The sequence below is a fragment of the Poecilia latipinna genome, unplaced genomic scaffold, assembly GCF_001443285.1.
Source record: "Poecilia latipinna isolate Pla-1442-1.1 unplaced genomic scaffold, P_latipinna-1.0 Scaffold1661, whole genome shotgun sequence".
Taxonomy (NCBI): domain Eukaryota; kingdom Metazoa; phylum Chordata; class Actinopteri; order Cyprinodontiformes; family Poeciliidae; genus Poecilia; species Poecilia latipinna.
Window position 1 is genome coordinate 128,213 of NW_015114277.1, and position 19,069 is coordinate 147,281.

At 41.6% G+C, this 19,069-nt stretch overlaps 1 protein-coding gene across 11 annotated transcripts in view; it reads left to right on the top strand.

The window, feature by feature from the left end:
* The window catches only part of obsl1b (obscurin like cytoskeletal adaptor 1b), a 31,261-nt gene extending 12,930 nt beyond the window's left edge, over positions 1-18,331 (top strand). For 2 of the 11 annotated variants that reach the window (XM_015059830.1, XM_015059831.1), the window contains exons 14-30: positions 425-1,468; positions 1,906-2,190; positions 4,135-4,410; positions 5,067-5,345; positions 5,509-5,784; positions 6,733-7,008; positions 8,575-8,811; positions 9,924-10,199; positions 10,272-10,544; positions 11,786-12,061; positions 12,140-12,415; positions 13,101-13,376; positions 14,336-14,611; positions 14,909-15,178; positions 15,267-15,533; positions 16,499-16,768; positions 17,652-18,331. In XM_015059830.1, coding sequence (XP_014915316.1) covers positions 425-1,468; positions 1,906-2,190; positions 4,135-4,410; positions 5,067-5,345; positions 5,509-5,784; positions 6,733-7,008; positions 8,575-8,811; positions 9,924-10,199; positions 10,272-10,544; positions 11,786-12,061; positions 12,140-12,415; positions 13,101-13,376; positions 14,336-14,611; positions 14,909-15,178; positions 15,267-15,533; positions 16,499-16,768; positions 17,652-17,995 — 5,477 coding nt within the window. In that variant the 3' untranslated portion in view covers positions 17,996-18,331. The remainder of the gene's footprint in view (positions 1-424; positions 1,469-1,905; positions 2,191-4,134; positions 4,411-5,066; positions 5,346-5,508; positions 5,785-6,732; positions 7,009-8,574; positions 8,812-9,923; positions 10,200-10,271; positions 10,545-11,785; positions 12,062-12,139; positions 12,416-13,100; positions 13,377-14,335; positions 14,612-14,908; positions 15,179-15,266; positions 15,534-16,498; positions 16,769-17,651) is intronic. The other 9 variants (XM_015059832.1, XM_015059835.1, XM_015059838.1 and 6 more) reach the window with 9 other exon arrangements.
* The last annotated feature ends 738 nt before the right edge of the window (positions 18,332-19,069 follow it).

Here is a 19,069-nt window from a genome sequence, read left to right on the forward strand (position 1 = left end):
CTTTTCCTACTAATCTCTGTGTTGTGTTTGTCACTTCATTCTTCATTTTAACAGTCATCTTTGCTTACAACTTGCAACTCTTAAAGTCCATCTTTTGTCCTATTCATCTCAAGATCCTGTCATTCACATTGCTGCCCTGAACCTCTGCCTGTTGCAATGACAACGAAGTCTTTTCCTAAGAGAACTAAATAAGTCCCTTTTTATGTTTAAAGGGATTAGTATTGATGGCATGACAGGAGGCATTGTAAGGGAGACATGTTGTTTACTTTAAGACCAATCCTGGTCGATCTTCTTGATTGTCTTTGCAATGGATTATCCCATAACTTCATGCTAACCCCCACTGCTGTAAAATATGTTGTGAGAAGAAATAATGAGAACGCCAACAACTGAAAACCTTTCTCTGTGTACACCACAATGCTTATAGCTACATCGCCAAGGCTCTCTTCCGACCAAGAAAGGAACATGTCTGCGGAAGAGGCTTACTCTGACCAAGATACCCAGACGTCCCCACAATGCAATTCTGGCACCTTCACTGGAAATGGGGGAGATGAAGTTCACGTTGAGTATACACCAACCCCTCAGCCAATATATGGATCCACATCTCACTGCAGTACCACAAAATCCCACTTTAGGCCAATACAATCTGAATTTAACTTGGAGGATCCTGTCCCGTCAATGCAGATAAACCACTTTGAAGAGAAAATAACCAGTCAACTAAAGCCAGGTAGCCTCCATAAGACTATAAAAACCTTGACGGGGAGAGCATCAAACACCATACAGGCTTCAACAGACCAACCTGACAAGTTTTGTGCAGCCTTAGAAACTGGTCCTCATCAGCAGGAGGAATGGTTTGAGCTCTTAAAAGGTTCAACTGTTACACCAGAGGAGGGCTCAAAATCCACACAGACAACTACTGTCCAGTCAGACAGAGACTCCGGGTCCATACAAATACCAGCTGCTCTTCCTGAAAAGCTCCTAGATTGCCCGCTGTCTGGGAACGTCCTCTGTTTGAGGCCAAACGACTGTTTAAGGACATCAACTCACCGGCCAGAGGAGCTTAACCTAGCCAAACAGTCATCAGTTGCATTATCAGAGGATTTGTTTCCTTCAGGTTTGTGTCCAAATAATGAGGCAGAAGTTTTCCAATCTGAACATCTTACGTCAAATACATATGTCAAGTTGGACGAATTTAATTACACCGGACAGACTGCATCCAACCTTCCAGAGTTGCTATGTCTGTCAAATAAGGACAAAACTGTCCAACAAACTCATCATCAGAACCTGGAGCCCGTAGAGGACCAAATGGACCAGTCAAACCACCGTGGAGAAAGTTCTACCGTTTGCTTTCCAGACTTTTATGACACCAAGAAGACATCGACACAATCCCAGTCAGAGAGGAATTATCTGTCAAGAACACATGACAGTCACTGGAGTGACAATGTCACTGCTAATAAGGTGGCTGTTGAAGGTGATTTCAATGGTTAGCATTAAGCAAACAATAGATGGACACAATGTTGACATTGTGTAAGCCCAAGATTGCTTTGTTGCAATCTTTGACATTTTGAAAACTTTGCATTTACTCACCTGACTTTGTCTATACTAAAACTTTAGTAGTTAAAGTTAAATTGAGCTTGGGTGATTTAGAGGAAATTATTATAGAAACAAAGAAAAGAATAAACATTTAAGTTATAAAACCTAACTCTAAGTGGCTAGCTAAAGTCTAACCCAAGAACCGTTCTGTTTCAATGACTAATATCAATGAACATATCTTTGAATTTTCTTTAATGTCAGAATATTTTTGGCACGACTAATCTTTGAACCTTTGCTCTTGATATATTTTAAATATCAAGATACTTTGTTATAGTCATTAATAGTGATGACACTCTCTCTTGATGTTACCTCAAGCATCCCCAACTCTGCCAGTGAGAATCAAAACTCTTCAAGAGGCTGAGAGGAACAAGGCTGTTGCAGCTGGTGAACCCATTGAGCTACGATGTGAGATATCAGACCCCAGTGCTGCAGTAACTTGGGTTAAAGATGGAGTAAATCTGTCTGAAGAATCTGGGCAGAACCTGCTCACAGAGGGCGCCGTCAGAACGCTGGCGGTCCAATCAGCGATGCCGTCTCATGCAGGAATTTACATCTGCAAAACATCACATGATGCAGTGCAGTTTTATGTGGATGTGAAAGGTGATCACTCATTTATTATGCAAATTTGAACGAGAAAACATAAAAATTGTTCTTAATTTGTTCCTGTTATCATTGATTATCTGTAAAGTTATACAAATTTGGCACAACCAAGCTTTGTTCAATCTGGATAAAACACACCAACCTATAACAGAACCAGATAAATTGTTTAGCAGTGACTATTAAAAAGAAACACAGTGGACCCCTGCTTATTTACGGTTCAGCATTTGGCAACGTAATTCCATTTGCAGAGATTTCTTGTGGGGCGTATCTTAAAGATTTGGAAGAAAATACAGCTTTGGAAGCTGAAATACCTCAATACAAAGCTGGTTGGCGCTATCGGCTGGTGATTGCAAAGCAGCCAGTCGAAGAGTCGCATTCAATTTCCTTCGCATTGACTGGCTAAACCCACAAGAACAAAGATAAGGAAGATCGTGGACAGTAGCTTCTGCAGTAGCGCCAAGACGGCTTCCATTACCTGTATTATCACATTTTAACATGTATTTGGTGGTTGAAGTATTAAAATAGGCAAATACAAGCACTTTTAGAGGTGCTCAAGTATTCAGTGGGAATACTTGAGGGGGGTGGGTTGTAGTTCCTTACCACGGCGAATATTTGGGATCCATTGGCTTAAAACTTTCCCTAAATCACTGTTCTTGACTTTTACGAGCTTGTTTTCTGCGTACTACAGTGTTTCTCAGTTCTGGTCCTCAGGAAACACTTCCCTGCATGTTTCAGATGTGTCTCTTTACAACAACACCTGATTCAAAAAACTGCATGACCTCCTCTGCATCCCATCATGTGCTGCAGATGATGGGATGCAGCACATGATGCTGTATCCCAGGGATGAAGCCTGTTGATCAACCACTGACTGAAGTCAGAAGGGAAAGACCTAAAACATGCAGAGATCCTGGAGGACCAGAATGGAGAATCATGTGCCCAACAAAAAGGTCACAAATATGAATTAAAAGGATTTCCAGGTGTACATCATAATTTACATTACATATCAGTAAAAACAGCTGAACGGTTTAGTGAAAGTTTGATAATAATGTAGTTCATTAGGTAATATCATGTGATTATCAAAGGACTAATCAGAAAATTGCCTGACAGTTTCCTCAGGGTAACATATGGATCCATTCATTGTTTTGGATCCATTCATTGTTTTGTATTTGTTTTCAAGTATTTGTTCTAATTCAGAGCCAGAATACAAAGATCTCAAGGAGAGACAATCATGTAAGACACCACTTGTGACACAAAAACACACATTTCTGTCACTTTTTAAACAAACTTTTACGCCCAAATTATTGGCTGTGTCCTTCCAAATCATAAAGTCTAAATTCAGTTCAGCATGTATCTAATCTAATGTCAAACACATTAGCATGACTGGGAGGAATTGCCTCACTGATCAAAGTCTGAGCAGTGGGTTGTTTTAGGACTTCAGAGGTGAGCATTGGTCCACGGGGTGACGGTTGGCCAATCTTAGAGATAACAATCAAAGTTTGCATCAGTTTAATGCTTGAAAAAGAGCTGCTTATCCTGCACACCAAAAAGACTCACCTAACGGCCCTGGGACATCTGATTGGGATGCCTTTCAGGTGCCTGATTGGAGGTTTTCTGGTCATGCTGATAGGAGACCGTTGGACAGAACAGGAATAAGATGGAGGGATGAAACATTTCACCTGGCCTGGGAATGCCTGCAGGGAGTCTGGACCCGTTACCTCCGTTACCTGATGTGAAAAATCAGTAGAAATGATGGATGGATGCTAGCTAATTTGATAAAGACATGATATTACCTTACTATTTTGTGAATAGTTACCAATTTATGAGATTATTACTGTTAGTTTGATATAATGCACTACCCATATGTTGATGGTAAAGGTGAATCTTGTCGTTGAATCAGCCCATTGCACCTTATTGACTAATTTTATTCTACATTCAATCCTGTAGCTCCTCCTCTGACATTCGCAGCTTTGTCTGAGGCTGAGCAGAAAATGACAGTGGTAGCTGGCTGTCCCATAGCTCTGCAGTGCGAGCTGTCAGACGCTTCTGGACAAGTCAGTTGGTACAAGGACGGGAGAAAGCTCCGAGCTCAAAGCGGAGTAGCCATCCAGTCTCAGGGAAATGTGAGGAGTCTGGTTGTGCCGTCCGCTGAGCGAGCTCATACTGGTGTGTACCGGTGCGAGTCAAAGGATGATGACATCCAGTTCTCTGTGGAAGTAAAAGGTGACGCACAAAACCCCTGGCAGTGCTTCTAGTGTCTTGCAAAGCACTAACACTGAGTGCTTATCTTAACGGAGTTTATCACTTAACATAAAATTGTTTTAATATTCTGCTTCTTTAATACACAAAGGAAGATTCCCTGGTAATTAAAAACACTCCCTGTTACATCTATTCACAATGACATTTCTAAATTAAATACCTTTCAAATCTTAACACAATAATTCAGGAGCTTTACTTTCCTAATATCTCTGCCATTCTCCCTACAGTTCGAGTCTGAATATCTACTGTATTAAAGAGGTTGCATTTCTTGTCTCTTATTCTTTGACACACTAAACACACCTGTGGAAGAAGAGAGTAAGCATAAAACATGCTCTAGTTTGCAACTTACCTCTAATCTCTGTTGTGAACGAAGTGTGACATTGGACATGTCACGTGATATGGCCTTCTTGGTTTTCCTCTTCTAGACACTCTTTGGTTTTTGTCTTTGTTGAATATTTGTTGTGTCTGATATACTTTGTGAGATATGTTTGTCTTGTGCTAGCTGTGTTGATAAACTTAAGATAAAGGTAAAGTTTCAAAAATTCTTGTATTACTTCAATAAATTGCATTAATTAAGTTGAATATTTACTGTTTCCTTTTGGAATATCCCACAACTGCAGGGCTACCTGTGAAGTTCTCAAAGCTGCAAGAGAAGGACAGGAACAGATCCATCGAAGAGGGAAAACCTCTTGCCCTCAGCTGTGAACTCTCTCATGACCCCTCGGCTCATGTCGACTGGTACAAAGACGGGATGAAACTTGGGTATTGGGACAAAGTGGAAATTAAGTCAGATGGTCTGACAAGGACCCTAATCATCCCGTCAGCTGAAAGCATTCATGCTGGTATCTATGAATGCTCGACATCAGAGGACAGCGTTACCTTTAAAGTGGACGTAAAAGGTGATTGCTTATTGCTGTGTCTGTGAAGGGATTGCTTAGTCTGCATGGTGCAAGTGTACTTTGCTTCAAATGGTCTTGAGAAAGTGACTGGCTGGAATTAGTGTTTTGGGTGGTGTTTGTGAATTCATCTCTTGTTTATGCCTTTGTCATTCTCCTCTTGTAGGCCAATCACCAAGGATTATGGCAACCCCATTTTCAGAAAAATACAAGCTGATTAGACTTGGTTCTCCAGTATTCCTGCAGTGTGAGGTGTCAGACCCTGCTGCTCAGGTTTCCTGGTTTAAAGATGAGGTGGAGCTTTTCTCCAAAACAGGCCTTGATATGAAAAGAGACGGAGTCCTGAGGAAGTTAATCATTCACTCAGCAAAGGTCTCCGATTCTGGCCTCTACAGCTGTAGTCTCGCTGATGAGGCCGTGACCTTTCACGTGGACATTGAAGGTGACTTTCTGGAACTTATTTCTAACACATCTATCAATAATTAATTTGGGAAAGTTGCATCTTTGCACACGTTGAAACTAATCAAGTCCATCAATAAATGGACAAACTTTGTAAACACTTGAGGTTCGCTCATACTTTATCCGAAGTGCCACAATCGGCTCTCATTGACGTAGATGTAAACTCTGTCATCTGCCTCTGCTTTTCAACAGCAGGCCTGGGTCAAACTATCTCGACAGAGCTCTGCATGAAGTGTTGCATGACTGGTCAGAAGTCTGCGGCCATGATTTATGCAGAAATGCACTCAGACAGCAATCAGCAATGTCCATATTTCCCTTCAGCTTCTCTGCTTCCACTATCCGGTTGTCTCAGCAGACGACACAAATACTTTTAAGGAACATTTATCAGATGCGGTTTTATGTACCAGGGTTTCCCCTGGTGTATTATAAGCCTGGCGGGCCACCAGGCTTTACTTGATCCCCCACCAGGCTAAGTTTGTTTGGTTATTCTAAACAGTTTTTTGTACACAACTAAATGTGACAGTAAAGACGAATGGAGCCGGGTTTATATGTTGGCCATTGGCTTCACAAATGATCATGCCTGCTCATGCACCTCCACATTTTCAAAACTTTTAACATTTTTAATATAAAAACTTGGTGGGTTGCTGGTGAACTGACCATCCCACCAAGCTTGGTAGGTTTTCTGTGGGAAACCTTGTATATTTGCACAAATCTTAACTAAATATCAGTGCAAACCGTCAAAGGGATGTAAAGTTTGCAGAAGTGGGTGGGATGTTCCCCAGGTGGTCTGCGCCATGAATGAGGGGAATGTGTGAAACGTCCGTTCAGCTTCGGATGAAGTATGGCAGACTCTTAAGGCAAACCAAAATATGAACCACACAACTTTAAAACAAAAACTATGTAAGCTTAACTGATCTCATAATATCCACAGCTACTCCTGTGAGGTTCTCAAAGCTACCAGAGGTTGCAAGAAGCAAATTTGTAGAAGCAGGCTGCCCAGTTAAGCTGCAGTGTGAAGTCTCAGAGACAGCTGCTCAAGTTCACTGGCATAAAGACGGAGAACGGCTTCTGGAAACCAGAGAATATGAAATCCAAACCAGTGAAAAACTGAGGGAGCTGGTGATTCAATCAGCAGAAGTCAGGCGCTCTGGGTTGTACAGCTGTGAGGCTACAGATAACCGTATTCAATTCAAGGTGGATGTTGCAGGTGATCTAAGTATTTTGAGCTTTGTGAGAGTAACTAACTTTTAATTCTTCCCTGACCATTAGGCAAAATGAAGCTACAACTCTGATAACCTGCACTAATGATTAATAAAAATAAAAATAATTGACCATGCTGAAGCATTTAAAGCTTCGGTGGTTTGCTGCTCAATGTGATCCTGCTTCCCAAAAATAGACACGTTCTTTCAGGGCAGCTGAGTAAGTAAGTATATAATCTACCATGTGAGAACAAACACACACAAGTTAAAATTCAGTGTTGGCTTTTCAAATTGTTTCAAACGGTTTTTCAATTTGAACGTACAGGAGTGTCCTTTAGATGTCTTCAACCAACTCTCTTTAAAACTGTAGTTCAAAAGCGTTGGACAACGCTTGACCATAACACTGCGCACATTGAAAGAACGATAATAAATTTGCTAAATAGAAACACTCCAATTTCAATAAAATCATTTTTTTGATCAAAAGTTTCTGCGCTAGGTTGTTTTTCAGCGTATCAAAATTAAACAAGGAAGCACTTTTTTCCGCATCACATGAGTCACATGATCATCAACCGGATGTTACGTCTGGCGGAAGAGACGAAGACGACGACAGGAAGTAGTAGAAGGATGATGGTTTATTGTTCTTTTAAATTTTTATTTTATTAAGACTAAAGCTGCATTCCATTAGCCATAAAATTGTGTAAATTGAAATTACAAAAATAAATCTGCTTAGTGGAAATGTGCCACTTAGTAATAAAAATTTAAATAAGTCTTCACATGATGGGAGCCACATTAACATTCAGATGTCACTACTGGCAGAAACAACGAGGAAGAAGACCGGAAGGAGGAGGACCTGTTTTTGTTTTTTCTGGACAAAGTGCAGACGCTCCAGCAGAGCTCTCACAGCCTCATGCAGTTCATAAAACGTTCTGCGTCATTCTGACGTGTTGAATCCGTCGCTCTTCTGTAAAATGGCCTGGACAGGTCACCTGGACAGGTCACCTGGACAGGTCACCTGGACAGGTCACCTGGACAGGTCACCTGGACAGGTCACCATTTTAATAAATCTCATGAGTGTTTACATCTGGCGCTGCCGGTTTTTGAAAATAACTTATAGCGTGGCCAAGTTTATTTACGTGAGATTTTCAGATTAACTTCTTATTTAATCTAGACACTGAAATTGTGTTTTTTCAAAAATAGACAAAGTTTTGCGCACATTTGTAATGGAAACACAGATACGTACATTTGTTGATGGCGCGGCCCTTTGGGAACTGAATCGCTAACGCCTCTGTTGAAGGTCATTTTGGGACTTTAGGACTGCATTTCATGGCTTTAACGTTGGTGTTGCTACGGTAGACTTCAGCGTATTTGAAGTAAATCTGCTCTGTTTGACAGGCAGACCGCAGAAAGATGAGCACTAACATGTTTGTGAGAACCTGACTCACTTCGGACCGGCTCCAATAACCTTTAACCTCTCAGCCAACTTTGTTGCATTTTCTGATGCATGTTGCCGGCACTGCGCCGTCTGACTGCTGCTCAGTGAACATGAAGTCCTATAGCATGGGTTTGATTCTCAGCTGTTTCAGAGGCAGAGAGGAGCGAATCTGTTGAGGCAGGAAACCTGATCAGAGTGTATGGTGAGAACTCAGACCCTGCAGACCAAACCTGCTGGTATGAGGACGGGATAGAATCGAGCTTAGCGGTCCAGTCAAAGCCCGATAAGGGAGCTCTGGTCATGGAGTCGTCCCTGTCATCATGCGCTGGGGTGTATGAATGTAAGGCTGATGACGGTGATAAAGATTTCAAGGTGAAAGGTGATATGCTCAGTTTTTCTTGGCAAGTTATTTTCACTCTTCACACCTTCATGGCCTTTAATATGTCAGAAAGCAAATCATGACCATCCTCATATGAACCATAACAGATTTTATTCCACCGCCATTAAAGCTGCAGTTTGTAACTTTTATCAAACATTTATTTATTCTTACATATTTGTTGAACCTGTTTCTAACCTGTAATATTGTCGTTTTGAGACCATTTTTAAGCAATATAAGAATAATGGCATAAACTTTTAATTCTAATGGAAGACATTTTAGATATCCAACATAAACAAATCAACAGAAACAGCAATAAAATTAATTATGAAGTCTTTGTAATGAAAATTATCCTTCAAAATAAATTTTAGTGGAGACCCAAACATCAGACTGAAGACTTTTATCATCCAGTTTTTGGTAGAAAGAGAAAAACGATAAATCAATGCCAATGGAAATGATTGAGGTCGTTTTAATTTATCAATTGTTTTATTGTTTTCTGCTACAGGCCTGAGTATGAGACAGATAATCTGTGGAAAAATTGAGCTCCTTTTCCTTTTGCCAGTGCTAACTAGAAATAGCCAATCAGAGCCAGGAGGCGGGGCTTAGTGTTGTCAATCACACTCTGTGTAGCTCTCTGCTACACTGCTGCTAGCATAGCATGTCGTGAATGCTCAGGCTAGTTAGCGAAGCCACTGATGATGGTAGATAATCTGTTTTCTTGTAATGTTAAGTCATACACGAGGTTGATTGACAGCACTAAGCCCCACCCCCTGGCTCTGATTGGGTGTTTTTAGCACATTTCTTCAGACAGTAACTTAGGAAAATCGATCTTTTCACAGATTTTCTGTCTCATAAACTGTCACAACAAGATAACATTAATAAATATGTGAAAAACATTTTCTTTGTAAAAGTTACTTACTGCAGTTTTAACGCTCTTAGAAATATCCATGACCTTTAATGTTTCCACCTTCTTACACCAACGCATTGCTTCTGAACTGTTTCCAGTTTGCCGTAGAGGAACATTAACTGATCCTCACTCTGTGTGCTGTGAGTCTGAATCTGTATAAGAAAAGCTGCTGGATTTCAGACGGTAACTGAGCTTTTTTACCTCACAGCGCCGCCTGCAACGTTTACCGACATCCCAGAGAAGGACCTTTTCCGAACCGCTGTGGAGCAAGAGCAGCTTATTCTGTCGTGTGAAGTCTCAAGGACCGACGGCGTGGTCCAGTGGTACAAAGACGGAACCGAAATACAACCCAGCAATAATGTATCAATGGAGGCCGAGGGCGCCAAGAGAAATCTGATCATTAATTCAGCCAAACTGTCTGACACCGGCGCATACACCTGCCGCACAGGAGACAACATTTTAATATTTAAAGTCAACATCAGAGGTAATAAATCACCTTTCAGGAAACGCATTCCCAGGAAATCTGATGTGTTTTTATTCCACTTTTCATCCGCAGAGCCTCCGGTGATGATTGTTTACCCCAAAGAGGACGTCCACCTTGACCGCCACGTCCCTGAGGAAATCATCCTGAGCTGCGAACTGTCCCGGCCCAACGGAGCCGTCGGCTGGTTCAAGGACGGCCAGAAGCTGCAGGAGAGTGAGAACATCAAGCTCAAGTACGAGGGTCCGTACCGGCGACTGAAGATCCTCTGCAGCAGAGTCGAAGACTCTGGCGAATACGTCTGCGACACGGCCGACGATTCCATATTCTTCCATCTTAGCATTACGGGTAAATGCTCTGATTCTGCTGTTGGAAGTTTGAATTTTGTTTGTTTGAATTTCAGTTTAAAATGTTTAAAATGGTTCAGGTTTGATGAATGAGGCCGACCCAACTTCTGCAGCATTTATTCTCTGCAGTTCATCCCCACTATAACTCATATTCAGATGGACTCCAGGGGGCAGCACACGGTGCTAATGGCAACCATACAACACCTGCAGGTTTAGACGTAAAAAACCCAGATGTCTGTCTTTGCAAACCTGAAGAAGCTCCTGCTTGTCCACTGTGGTTTTCTGCTCTGAACTGTCTGCGTATTTACAAAACGTCTGAGGTCTGCGGTGTGGAAAATGAGTATGAGTCGCTGAAATCATCTAATCTGACCCTGCAGCGCCGCGCAGACTTGTCGAACAAAAACGTGGACAAGATCGGCTTCATGTGTAAATATCGACAATAACTGATCTCCCAAAATGAAGGAAATCGGCGCCAATAAATCAACGCACCTCTTCTAAAACTAGCAAAGGTTTTTACCAGGCTGGGGAAATGCTGTAATTGTAGGTTTATGTCTTACTGGAAAAAATCTAATTGTTAAACTCATTTACAGCATCTGATCTAAGAGGGATGGGTAATAAAGGTAATTTCATAAAGAATAAAAAAGATCCTCATTGTACATGTTTATTTTTTAGCTTTTCGAACATCTTTACCAGATGTGCCAGCAACTATGGAGGTAGTTGGAAAATATGGCTTCTTTCTTTCCTGATGCACCTTGACGGCTCTGCCACATAAAATGTTTAGACTAATTCCCAAACATGGAGGAGCAGCATACAGATTTTATGCACCACAAATCTGGAACAAACGTCCAGAAAACTGCAAAACAGCCGAAACACTGACTAGACTAAAATCCCAAATGTTCAGAGTTGATTTGATTACTAATAACTGGATCAATTACCAACATTTTGGATGCAAAATGTAATGTTTACCAGCTTAAATGTTTACCCAGAGTGCAGGGTGGGTGCAAATTGGTGACTGATGTTTTTATGATGTGCTACCAAAATAAACTTCATTATTTTGATTTAATGCAAAACAATCCTTAAAATGTCCAATGGAGAAAAACAACCAAACCTGAATTATTGATAATCCAGTTGCATAATTCCAGCCTTGGAATTAGAAATATTTGGTATTTTTTCTTCATTTCTTAAGGCGGCTCCAACTTTGTCTCGATTCATTTGATAAAAAAGCCTCCATGTCGTTTCCAGAGCCTCCGGTTCAGATTCTGTCGCCGAGCCAGTCCCAAATGGAGCTGTGTCAGCAGACGTCGGAGCGGATGGTCCTGAGCTGTGAGATCTCTCGGCCCAATGCGGTGGTGCGCTGGTATCGAGACGGACTGGAGGTGGAGGAAAGCGAGAACCTCCTCCTGGAGGTGGACGGCGTCTACCGGAGGCTCATTATCCCTGAAACGACGGTCAGAGACTCTGCAGAATACGTGTGCGACACCGGAGACGATTCTGTGACGTTTTTTGTGAACATAGCAGGTAAAGAAACGGTAAAGATCATCCATCTGCTTCAGTATTTTCATCTTACTGACACTTCTTGGGCTTTTAAATGTGCAGAGCCTCCTGTGCGGTTTTTGCGCCCACGGAAGATGGCGAGCAGAGTTGAGAAAGTGGTTGGTGAGACTTTGGTTCTGGACTGCGAGGTTTCCAGGTCAAACGCTGAGGTGACCTGGAAGAAGAATGGAGAAGAAGTGGAGGACTCCAGGAAAGTCACGATCCTGGAAGATGGCGTCACGCGTCAGTTAACGATTCATTCTGTAACGGTGGAAGACGCCGGGCAATACGTGTGTGACGCGAAGGACGACGTGATGGACTTCAGTGTCAGAGTGCAGGGTGGGTAATGTTTTTATTAGCTGGATAGAAGAAGAAAATGTTCAGTTTTGGTCAAAAGAAAAGATTAACTATTCTTTAAGTCATTTTCACACCTGATAGTCTGGTAGATTCGGTTTGATTGGGGAAAAAGTTGCAACATGATGCATTTTCAGCTGGTCTGAGTCAAACCAACCAAACCCTGTGAGCAACCTGTTCCTCTCCTCGCCTGTGGGGGCGCTGCACCAAAAGCCTCTGAAGAAAACACTGAGCGCNGCTTNCTCCTTCTCCAAATGTAAACAAAAATGGAGGCGTCAGGTTTTAGTAGTTGTAGGATTTCTCTTTAGTCTTTGGTTAAAGCCCAGGAGCCATTTCTCCTGCCAGCGCTAACATGTTTGTTTTGGTTGTATTTACCCAGAATGCCCTGTGCTGTAGTCCACTTACTGCTTTTGGAGCGGTCTCTGATCCACTTGGCGTTCACATTTGCATTCAAACCAAACCAGAGTTCACTTAAACCGAACCGAGACCAAGGTTTGTAGAAGGACCAGAGTTTGATTAGCATTCAGTCCTCCCCAAACAAACCGGACTTTCTAGACAAACAGACTGGAGTTTAGTTAAAGCGGATTAATCAGGACTGGTGTGAATTCACTCTAAGACTTCTCATTGATAGTCAAGGTAATGACAGATAAATACTTTGTCTTGTTCACAGATTTGCCTGTAAGAATCCTGGGAAAAACTGATGCAAAGACAGAAAAGCAGTTCCTAGTTTCAGATGACATCATTCTGGTGTGTGAGCTGTCGAACGCCAAGGCGTCCGTCCGCTGGTACAAAGACGGTCAGCTGATCGACGACAGCCAGAGATACTGCTGCGAAGAGCAGGACGTTTTCCGGTCGCTGGTCGTCCTGAACGCCGGCCTGGAAGACTCAGGAGAGTACAGCTGCTACGCAGGAGACGACAAGATGGCCTTCACCATCACTGTGAGAGGTAAACATGTCATCAGATCAAAATAACTCAATACTTTAAACCAGGGGTGGCCAAACTTTCTGTGCCGGGGGTCAAAATTTCCAAATTTTGAATTTGTTAAGTTAAAAATGTTTGTTTTATCTCTTCAACAATAAATGGTTTTTATGAAATCTGTATATCAGTAAAAATCCAAAACATAAAAGGGGCTTCAGGCTTTTGTCTTATTAAAATAAAAGCAATTTAGATACATTTTGGTCAATCAATGGCCGAACAAAATTATCTCAAGGGCCACAAATGGCCCCCGTGCCCCATTTTGGACAACCCTGCATTAAAATAAGTAGTTGGTTTTTTTGTAGATCCAAAACATAAAAAGGATTTTGAAGGTTTGGCGAATGATTACAAACTTTGCTGGACGATAAATCGTCCCAGAAATTATTGTGCTAAATGATAATATTGTTGTTTTCAGTCCATTTTTAACCCTTTTCATGACAATGATCAAAAATTAATAAACTTTAATTTCTACTGAACAAATAACAGTGGAACTGGAAGACATTTTAAATATCCAAAATAAACAAAAACAATAAATAAAATGGGAATAAAAATAAAAACACAACTGAAAACATAAATATATTGAATCAAAATCTCTGTACAAAAATTATCCTTCAAAAAATATTCATCTTTAGGCTCAGACAGGAAAAACGGTCAGTTAGGATTTTAACTTTTAACTGCAAATGCAGCTTTTATGGTCAATTCTGGGCAATAAAACAAAAGATTTAGGTCACTTTTATCAAAAAGTATATAAGCAATTTTAATAAATTAATGGACACCAGATGTGTTGATCAAGAGGAAGCCAAAAGCCTGAACTTTAATATTTTGTGTTTTAACATTTTCTGAGTTTTCTGTCAGAAATTTTCCCTGGTTAAAACTAAAAGGCCTCCTTGTTCGTCTCCAGGCTAATCAATGCGATTGTTTATGTTCAGAACCTCCTGTGCAGATTATTGGGAACTCTGGGAACCCGGAGCATCATGTGATGGTAACAGGAGACGACCTCATCCTGGAGTGTGAAGTTTCCAGACCGAACGCCGACGTGGAGTGGACGCGCAACGGAGAGGCTCTCCAACCGAGCGACCGGATTCGGATCGACAGCTACGGCGTCGTGAGGAAGTTCGTCCTCTCCGGGCTCCAGCCCTCAGACTCTGGAGAATATGTCTGTGAAGCCATCGATGACAAGCTGGTCACAGTGGTGGAGGTTCAAGGTAAATCAGAACGTTCCTTCTAGGTCCTTAAAGCTGCAGCTACTTTTACAAATAAATGTTTTTTACAGTTTATAAGAGAAAATCTGTGAAAAAATCAATTTCCTCCTGAGCTGCTACTACTGCCTTAAGAAATGCAAACAACCAATCAGAGCCGGGAGGAGGGGCTTAGCGCTGTCATCTGTTTCAACAAATATGTAAAATAAAATATCTTTTATGTTTTCAGTTGCATGTTAGGGGTTGCAGCTTCATATCTTTTTGCTTGAATTCTTTGAGAAACTTGTTTTGTGTCTCCCTCAGATCCCCCAGCCAAGTTTCTTAATAAAAAAGGAAAGAATAACATGGCAGCTTATGAGAATGAGAGCGCCACATTGTGTGCCGTAGTGAGCAGCGACAGAGCTAATGTCCGCTGGCTGAAAGACGGCCAGCTGTTGAATAAGGACAACATTCATATCTCCAGTGAGGGTAAAACTCATAAGCTCACCATTAATCCTCTGCAGCTGTCAGATTCTGGAGAATATGTCTGTGACGTAAGCACGGATGAAATGTATTTCAGTCTTTTAGTCGAAGGTAAGAACGCCCTCTGCTGTGACCTTTACCCTGACCTGCTTGTTAAATCTTTATAATTGTGATTCCTTTGTTTGATTTGTTTTTTCAGAAATGAAGGTGAAGTTTGTCAAACGTCTGGAGAATGTGATCTCTCTGAAAGGTAAAACTCTTACCCTGCAGTGTGAGGTGAACAAGCCCAAAGGAGACGTGCAGTGGCTAAAAGACGGTAAGGAGATGACGCCAAGTCGCCGCTGCACAATACGAGCCCAAGGCCGGGAGCGAAGCCTGACCATCCAGCAGCTGACGGACAAAGACGCTGGAGAATACGTCTGTGAATCCACAGACGACCAAACAGCTGCCACTGTCAGCATCGAAAGTAAGTCACCTTCATTCCTCAAACTCAAGTGATTAAAGGTCAGAATAGATCTACAGGCCATACAAAACATGTTCATTACATTTTTTTGTTTTGCTCAGAATTACATAATAGAAAATGAGGTTTTAGTTGTTTTAGGGCGTCCTGTCACTTTAAATCCAAATAAACTGCTGCTGTCCATGCATGTCCAACACCTACACTCTCACATAACAATGGCTGCAAGATGCACAATTATACAACCATATGTCTTTGAAAAGCATTACTAGAGCCTTCTGTGCAACCGAGAATGCAGGAAATGGCTTCTGTACGGTAAGTCAACAACAAAACACTTCACTGCAAAAACACAAACTCTTACCAAACATTTTGGTTTGCATAACATTGATGGAACAAGTTCTAATTACTAGTGAAATAATCTGCCAGTCCTTTTCCCATCAATATCAAGGAATTATTGGGTTAAAACAAGCCAATAATATCTTCCTGAAAAGTTAATTGTAAGTTAGTCTTGTCTTGTGAACTAAGTGAACTAAGATATTTGCACTAGAAACTAGACCAAATACTTGGTAAGATTTTGTGTTTTTGCTGTGCAGCAGCCATTGTGCAGTGGTAAAACCAGCTGGCAAAACGTTTTGGAGCTCAGCTTGGGTTGCTAGGTAACGGGGCAGAACTCTGCTGAGGTTGCTAGGCGACGAGCCAGGCTTAACTGGGGTCATTAGGTGAGGGGTCAGTTCCTGGTGATTTGTAATGTTGCATTTCGAAGGTTTTGTTAACGGCTCGTTTTCCAGACACCAAAAATCAACAACAGGCCGAAAAACAGCTGAGTGGGTATTTTTAAAGCTTGTGTTGTTTTCGGGAGCAGTAGAAACCCAAATGGAAACACAAAAATGTAAAAATGTGAAGTCTGTGTAATACATTCCTTTTAATGTTATTTTGTACTGAAAATGTGAGAGATTATTAACGATGATTTCCAGCCCCCCGTGTCGTGGAATTCATCGCTGAGCTGCGTAACATCACCATCCGTGAAGGGGAAGATGCCGTGTTTAAGTGCGTGGTCTCGCCGGCCGACACCGCCCTGGTTTGGCGTCTGAATGGAAAGGACGTCGCTCTGAACGAGCGTGCCGCCGTCTCCTGTAACGGCCTGTGCCACATGCTGTGCATCAGCAGCTGCTTGGTGTCAGACAGCGGCAGGGTGACGGCTGACGCCGAGGGGCTGGAGTCAGAGGCGGAGCTAACGGTCCAAGGTGGGCTCTTCATGACTCATAACAGACTGTCTGCTTTTCTACTTAAACATTTAGCTCCTCTGGCCCTTAGCAACAAAAAAAGTTTTAACTTATACTATGGTGCATGGAAGAGGAAAGGGGGCAGTTATGCTAGCTTGACTTTGACCACCTTGACATGCAGATGTGGTGTGGAATTCAATGTGTTTCGGTTCATTTGAAAGGTAAATAAAAGGCGACCTACACACCAACTCTGACAGATCATCAGTAGAGCAGGTGTTTAAATTAGCTTATCAACCACCGCTGTGTTAGCTTAGCATTAGCAGTGGTAGCTAATCTACTGCAGCAATCACTGATTAATAATTGTAAAATAAACATCAAGCCTGAAAACATAAAACTGAATGTGCTGGCTTTGTGTTTTTTGGTGTTGAATCCTGATACATTAGTGGAGCTGTTGTCAGTCAGTGGCTATGGCAACTGGTCTGTCACTGAGAGGGAGAAAAAAAAGAAGAATGCTAAGGCTAGTTAGCATAGCAACCAATCACTGTGAACTAACGGTTTTCCTGTACGGTAAGTTGTTTCTCTGCCATTAGCACGTTGAGCACATGAAATTGATTGACAGCGCTATGTTGTGTTCAGATTTTCATTTCCATTTTATTTATTGTTTTTGGTTGTTTTGGATATTTAAAATGACTTCCAGTTCCACTGTTAGTTGTTCTGTTAATTGGCTCTGATTGGTTGTTTTTCTTCAGCAGATCACTTTATTTCACAAATGATCTGTCTCAAAACAAACTGCCACTACATGGTGACAGTTCTTACAAATATGAAAATAAAAGTTACATACCGTAGCTTTAAACACTTAAATGTTAGAGGCTGCTGTCCTGTAATCTGTGTTTGTGGTTTAAAGAGCAACAGGCGCTGTTCACAAAGAAAATGGCTGCAGTTGTAGCTGAGGAGTACAGCGAGGCGACTCTGGAGGTGGAGGTCAGTCAAGAGGCGGCGGAGGTCCAGTGGATGAGGCAGGGGATCCTGATCCACCCCGGCGCCAAATACACCCTGAAACACAGGGGCCGGTCCCACAGCCTGACCATTCACCAGGTGGCCGCGGCGGACCGGGGCGCCTACAGCTGTGAAACCCTCCACGACCGGACGCAGGCCCAACTGGCCGTGGAGCGTGAGTGTTCTCGTGTTCTCACTATGTCCTGTTGCTGTTTGTTTACCACCGTTACCGACAACTCCCCCTGCTTCTGAGGGCCGCTCTTAATTAGCAGTAATCTGAGTTTACTGGGAACAGAGGCAGCATGTACTGGGATGGAATGGCAACCAACAGGTGACATCCCAACCAAACACAAGACGCAGAACAAGGTCGGCGTAAACAGACTCAAGCACTGCAAAAAACACCAAATCTGACCAAGTATTCTTGGTCCAGTTTCACCTTCAAGCACTTAAGATAAACTGAATGTAGCTGCTTATTTTAAACTAATAATTCTGTAATATTGATGAAAAGGTTTTAGTTCCACTGGTAGAATATTCTACTTATGTCATAATCAGCAGCAGTGCGCCGTTGCCTAGCAACCCCAGCCAAGCCCAGCCCGGTTACCTAGCAACCCAGTTCTAGTTCCACTGGCGGAAAAATGTCTCGATTGAAGCCTCATAACGTAACTTTTCTGTTGTGATGTTTTATTTTATTTACTCATTACTGTTATTTTATTATTACTTTTTGTTTGTACTTTGGTGCCGTTTGAAACCTATTTTTAAAAAATGCTATAATAAATAAATTTGACATGTTATCAGCTAAATAATCAGCCAGTGAAACAAGAACTTTCTAATCAGTATTAAAGAATTGTAGACTTAAATCAAGCTTATATATTTGCTGAAAATTTGCTTCCAAGTTCAATTTAGAACGTAGAAGCAAATTAAACTAATTTCCTAGTTTTTATTACTTATTAGTTTTAGTTTAGTGTTTCTTAGCTATAGTAGTATTTTTAGTTTTTACACACTTTGGTTTATTTTTAGGTGTGGAATTCAAAAAGGTCAAAGTATTGTGATTGTTTGCATCGATTGGGTAATGAAGACTACAGAAAATATAATTTTCAATTCTTGGACAATCAGCTGATGTAAACTGCTTGAGTGGGGAAGAAAATCAATTTCAGTTCAAAAGGCTAATAAAAAGATTCACGAACATGAAGGACATTATGTGAATGATTTTAAGTGCACTGAGACATTTTCGGTAGAAACTAGTCCAGAACATCCTGTTGTTTCTGTCGTTATTGTCCTCCGTAAAGATTTTCTTGGTGACGTAAAACCTGGTTGACGTTGAGGCTC